At 43.0% G+C, this 6,365-nt stretch overlaps 2 protein-coding genes across 2 annotated transcripts; both read left to right on the top strand.

The window, feature by feature from the left end:
- Positions 1 to 309: 309 nt before the first annotated feature.
- On the top strand, positions 310 to 1,269 carry LOC108799071 (olfactory receptor 6-like). Its single transcript, XM_018570888.1, has one exon. It carries the CDS (start codon positions 310 to 312, stop codon positions 1,267 to 1,269), a length of 960 nt encoding a protein of 319 aa, XP_018426390.1.
- Positions 1,270 to 5,209: 3,940 nt separating this feature from the next.
- On the top strand, positions 5,210 to 6,154 carry LOC108799070 (olfactory receptor 4D5-like). Its single transcript, XM_018570887.1, has one exon. The coding sequence runs from the start codon at positions 5,210 to 5,212 to the stop codon at positions 6,152 to 6,154; it is 945 nt and encodes a 314-aa protein (XP_018426389.1).
- Positions 6,155 to 6,365: the final 211 nt, after the last annotated feature.

Raw genomic sequence — 6,365 nt, 5'->3', positions numbered from 1 at the left:
CTGATATAATACACTTGAGTGTTCCCTCTCTAGGCAACATATAAATAGAAAAAATACAAATGATGTTTTTTTTTCCAGTCAGCTTAAACCGATATTGAAATTCTTAGGAGATCGAATCCCCTCGTGTGAAAATGGCTTATAAAAACCTCAGGAAGTCTACTCAGCATTGCACATGTCCTGCAGTCACAGACGTTCTAGAGATCTCCTCAAACACCATGTAGGTTTCCTGCCATGAACATGGAACATTATCATTTATAGAGAGAAGGACTCATCAGACTTGACATTGCTGGAACTCATCGCAGATTTAAAATGGAGAATGTCACTAAACTTGGCCCATCTTTCGTGTTTCTAGGACTCTTAGAGCTGGAGAAATTCCGGTTCCTCTATGCTTCTGTAGCTCTTCTCTTCTATTTGATTACAATGCTTTTATGCTGTCTGATTGTGTATGTAATATGGATAGAGGTCAGCCTTCATGAGCCTATGTACATCTTCATAGGTAACTTGATCTTCAATGGTGTATTTGGAAATACAGTCATTTTGCCCCCATTTATAATCAGCTTGTTGAATGGATCCTCAACCATCTCCTTTAATGAATGTCTAACGCAAGTATTCTGTGTGCAAAGTTTTTCCACTGTTGAAATTTTGACTTTTACCGCCATGGCCTATGACCGATACTTGGCTGTTGGCTACCCACTGAGATATGCCACCCTAATGACCAATGGGAAGGCCCTGAAATACATAGAAATTATCTGGATTTCAGGCTTCGTACTCGTAGTTGTTCCGCTCATCATGACGGCCAACCTGACATTCTGCGGGGTCAACATTAATAACATTTTTTGCGACAACATGTCCCTTGTCAGGCTGGCTTGTGGGAACTCAGCCATGGTTAATAATATTTTTGGCCTGGTCGAAACTCTGCTCGTCATTTTCGGAACCTGTTTCGTCATCGTGTATTGCTACGTGAGGACGTTGTTGATCTGTCTAAAGCTCCCCAGAGCGGCTTACCTGAAGGCCATGCACACGTTGTCCACGCACATCATCACTTTCTCTGTTTTCTTGACGGCCTCCTTGTTTGTTGTTTTAAGGTACCGCTTGAACGGGGGGACGATTACTGTCTCGGTTCACGTTTTTATTTCCAGCACCGGACTTCTCACGTCGGTTATTTTGAACCCCATCATCTACGGCATAAGGACCGAAGCGCTAAAATTAAAGATACTCCTAAATCTCCACAAACTGAGATTCTGGAAAGGTGTTTTTGAGACAAAATAACTGCAGGGTCACTCATGTAATAAACTTCTATTTTGATGAAGTTTTGATTGACTGCGGCACTGTGCCGGGTTCTTTATTACTTATGGTCCAATGTTTTTACAGCACTCATCAAGAATTATGTCATTGGGAATTACCATATAGTACCTTGGTTCTTAACTGGTGGGTCGTGACCCAAAAGTGGGTCGCGACCCTGTGTTCAGTGGGTCCCTGCATGCCTTCCACTATTCTAGGTGAGAGGCTCCTCAGCCTCCCCCTAGCGCAGCACTGTCCATTCTCACACCGAACAGCCATTCAAAATATGCTGCCCAGCGCCAAGTGTCAGCTTGGGGGTGGGGTGGGGGTATGACAGTGAGGGAGCTCCATCCATACATGCATTGCTTATAGCCCCTTGCATGTCCTATAGCGGTACTTGGACCGGAGTAATATCACATTCTGGCTCCCAGCACCTCTACAGGTGTGCATTGGGAGCTCTACAAGCAATGCACATATGGATGGAGCTCCATCACAGCACAGCAGCCCACAATGCTGTGTGTTCCATTGCAGTGCGACTTGGGTCGCGACTTAATGACCGAGGACAAATGTGGGTCCTGAGGTGCACAGGTTGAGAACCACTGATATAGTACATGTAAAGTCAATAGAAAAGGGAATGGTTGTAACTAGGGATGCACCCATACCGGTTTTTCGGTATCGAGTACGATTTTTTTCGGTACTCACTGATACCGTTACCGGAAGTCACCAGTCAATAGAGAAGGGAATGGCTTCAACTGTTGTCAGGCTTTTTACTTGCACTGCTGTCTCTGTCCGATTGGGGAGATTTCCCGTCCAGGAGACACAACAGGATGTAAGAGGAGATCTCTTCCAGGTGAGGGGACGTTTTTGTTTTAAAGCGTATCTAAAACCAAAACCAAAAAATTTAATATATTGCAACTTATAAATCCTTAAAGTGACATTAAAGGCACATATTTTTTCCCTCCCCCCAACGTTAATGAAAGCATTTACCTTAAATGATGTCTCCTAATCCGATCTTCCTCTTCTTTCCTGTCCTTTTCATCTGTCCCTCCAGCGGTGCGGCGGGTCTCCGATCCAACCCTGACTCCTCTGTCCTTGCTGGCACTTCCTGTCCCACGGTGTCTGCATGCGGGTGCACGCGTCCATAGACTTACCTTGTGTCTCTCCTCGTCTCCCGGCCCAAAATCCAAACTGCGCATGCGCCGGCCCCAAGATGCTTTGCGGCCGCCCAAGAATTTTCAGATTTTCGGACGGGAGCGCGCGGGGAAGACACAGGTAAGTTTAAACCGCTGTTAAAGCAGTAGATATATGCAAAAACAGTAAGGGTTTAGAAACTCTTTAAATTTTGTGACTGCATTATTTTTAAAGCTTTTTTTCCCCTTTATTTTCACCTGGTGATCCAGCTATTAACTCACTTCCTGTTCTAGGGTGATTTTAGGTGTTAGAAGCAGATTTAGATGGACTTGACTTACCAATCAAAGCTTTTTTTCTCCTTTTTGGAATAAAGCCTTTGCATAAATGATTAATGCTATCCATTGTAGGCACCCCTGTCAGTGTTAAACGCTCTATCTGCCACTTTTAATGAACAGCTTGGAAGTTCAAAAAAATATAACAGACTGAATGGCAGGATCACCAGGTGAGAATATAGAAAACAAGCCTTTAAGGGGCTTTTAGGGTTTAATGTCACTTTAAGCTCAGCACACACATTACACTCTCAGAATCTGCTTTATTTCCATCAAAAAAACTATGTAGTCCAAGGGTCATTCCCCAAAGTCTTGCATGATCCATGTCCTCAAGTTCATAGTGCAGCACCTCCTGTCAAAATACCTTGGACTGTAAGACATGCTTCACCATGCCAGGAGGTTTTCCTCAATCACTCAGTCATGGCTTGCCTGGTACATTGACAATTAATTGGCATTATCCCCCTAGTGTTTCTCCTAGAACACACGATGTGCAGCCTGATTGACCGCACACTGGAGACACAGGAGCTGAAGTAATGGACAAACTTGATGCTATCCCAGAGCCACCAGAAACCTCTGTCCACTGCTTTTATCCCTGTGATGCAGAGGCAGCAGGAGGCTGAGGAGTAGTCCAAGGTGGTGGAGGAAAGTTGGCAGGCGGAAGTGGAGACAGAGGAATGTGAACAGGTTTTGCATGGGCGCCATACTCTTCCCAATCACTGGACATTTTATGTGGGTGGGATGAAAAGCTGGAGGACAACTTTATCTTTAATTAAAATGAGTACTCCAGGACCTTAACCACATTTGAGGTTCTTCATGCTCCAACGTCATGGAGAGGGATCACTATTCATGTGGCAACCCTATTGGATGATCTTCTGCTAACATCCCAGAGGGAGCATACACTGTGCCATTTTGAGGAAGTGCTTTGACAAAGCCCCTTTGCTGCATTTCCCATTGGGAGCCGGGATACCCTTGTTGACTAGCATACCTCCCCAGCCGACAAACCCTCAAAGATCAGCAGGAAATAGCTACGGCTCCAAGCTCGCTCCCGTGATGGACTACAATCTCATGCTTAGTTTACTCATCTGTATTGAAATTGTAGTCCATCACAGGAGTGAGCTTGGAGTGGTGACTACTTTACAACACACACAGGGACCATGGGGAACAAAAGTAGCCCCCCTCCAGAAGGAAGGACAGTGTCAGAGATGATTGGAGAATCTACAGCCGAGGGATACACAAATAAGATACATTTCTGTTAATAGTTAAGGTACTTGAATGTATTTTTGAGATTTAGCTCCTGAGTTTAGGGTCACTTTAAAGGAGAATGATTAAATTGAGTCTGAGCCAACAGACTGTATACACTTAACACAGTCCAGGGCCGGTGCAAGGATTTTTGCCAACTCAGGCGAAGGTGCATTTTGTGGTGGTGCCCTCTGGTCTTTGTTACGGAGCTAACCGTAAACAGTAGGGATGCACAGATACTTTTCGAGTACCAGTGCAGATACTTGGCATTTTCATGAGAACTACCATGGTTGCAGCGGTTGCAGCTGGGACCTGGCTCTGGCGCTCCACCACTGTCCTGAAATCATTAGTCTGTATTGTTTTAGAAAAACTGTCACATGACAATAAACAAAAATTTATCAGTACTCGTACTTGTAAGTACTCGGCAAGTACCAGTACTCGTACTCGCAAAACTGGTATCTGTGCATCCCTTGTAAACAGTTTGTTAAAAATGTTGCTATCGCCGTTGAACAGTTCATACAAGAAAATCATGTCACCCCTTAATCTCCTAACCTCCAAAGAGAACATATTTAATTTTAACAACCTTGTTTCATAGTTCAGGTCTTCGAACCCCTTAATGAGTTTGGTTGCCCTCCGCTGGACTTTTTCTAGCTCAAGGACATCTTTTCTGAGTACAATCACACATCGTTAATCACACATATGTTTACATACAGCTGAGTAGTTATTTTTAATATATACAATAAATATATGCAAAGACCTAGAATGCGTAACCAACGTAATTGTATGCAACATTTCCCCAATGTTATGTTGACCCAACTTCACAGAACCATGTCAATATTCCTAAATGAAATGACATATGGCAGTAACTGTGCACCCTGACTAAAGATTATCCAAAGAATGAAAATCCATTTCACTAATTAATCCTTCATTGTTTCGTTCTCAGCCGTTTGTGTTTCCGAGTTTCTCCTGAGAATGAGTCTCAGAAGCAATGCTCCATCTGAGATGATATAAATAGCTCATCCTGCAGTGATATTAAGTCAATAGTCAGTAAGCATTCAAGTTCACCTTTACAGGCTTTTTAAAGGTAATTTTCATTTCAGTTTTTACTTATTATTTGTTTACATATATAACTTGCCATATCATTGCATGTTATATTATTAGCCTGCTATATGTTCTGTTATATCTTTCTAAATGCTTTAAAATCAAGTATCATTTAAGAAATGGAAAATATGTCCAGGTTAAGCACAAGTTTTGATCTTCTTGGCTTGGCGGAGTTGGAAAGATATAAATTCGTCTATGCCGTCTTAGCTCTTTTCCTCTACCTCTTCACCATCACCATATGCTGTTTGATCGTCTACGTGGTCTGGGCTGAAGAAACGCTCCACGAGCCCATGTACGTCTTCATAAGTAACCTGGTCATCAATGGAATCTACGGGAGCTCCGTTGTACTCCCCAAGATAATTGTTTCCTTGCTGTCTGGCTCTCGGACTACCTGGTTTCTTGAGTGCCTCATCCAGGCTTTTGGCATTCACAGTTTTGCTGCCGTCGAATTGTTTACCTTCACTGTCATGGCTCAGGACCGATATTTGGCCATCGGTCAACCGCTGAGATATCCAATTTTCATGAACAACGATAAAGCCATTAAACACATTATCTCGAGCTGGGTGGTCGCCTTTATTGTGGTCCTCATACCGGTGACAATGAGTGCGTTCCTCCACATGTGCGGCGTAAATATTAACAATGTATTTTGTGATAACACGTCATTCATTATGCTGGCCTGTGGAGGAGCTTCGGTCAATAATATCTTTGGAGCTGTTGAGGCTTTTTCGATAAATATCATCTGTCTCCTGGTCATCATTTACTATTACATCAGGACATTCGTGATTTGTCTGAAGTTCTCTAGAGAGGCCTATCAGAAAGCTGTCCGCACTCTGGTCACACACCTAACTGCATTTTCCACGGTCATTATCTCCAGTTTCTTTGTTTTATTGAGATACCGGATAAATGGCGGGTCTATTTCTCTTGCGGCTCACGTCGTGATATCAGTCTTTGGAGCGGTCACCCCGACTACCCTTAACCCTCTCATTTATGGTTTCCGGACGGAAGCCCTAAAACTGAAAATTATCCGAAGGTTAAAGAAAACCACAGGACGTGGCAATGTGCTGACATCATAGTGACAATGTGTTATTGTATTCAACTTTCAAACATGACATTTTACCCCATTGTATCAATTCATTGCTGTTGTTTCCTCATTCGTTTTATTAAAACCCGGGAGGAAGAATGTGATGTTCTTAAAACAATTATTAAAAAACTGCAGTTTAAGTCACCTAGAAGGCAAACTGATATCATTCATGTTTACACTTTTATCAGTCTGCATAATTCATA

Source organism: Nanorana parkeri, unplaced genomic scaffold (genome assembly GCF_000935625.1).
Source record: "Nanorana parkeri isolate BGI_ZX_2015 unplaced genomic scaffold, ASM93562v1 scaffold1622, whole genome shotgun sequence".
In the NCBI taxonomy this organism is placed as follows: Eukaryota; Metazoa; Chordata; class Amphibia; order Anura; family Dicroglossidae; genus Nanorana; species Nanorana parkeri.
This window is presented reverse-complemented; position numbering and strand designations above follow the sequence as displayed.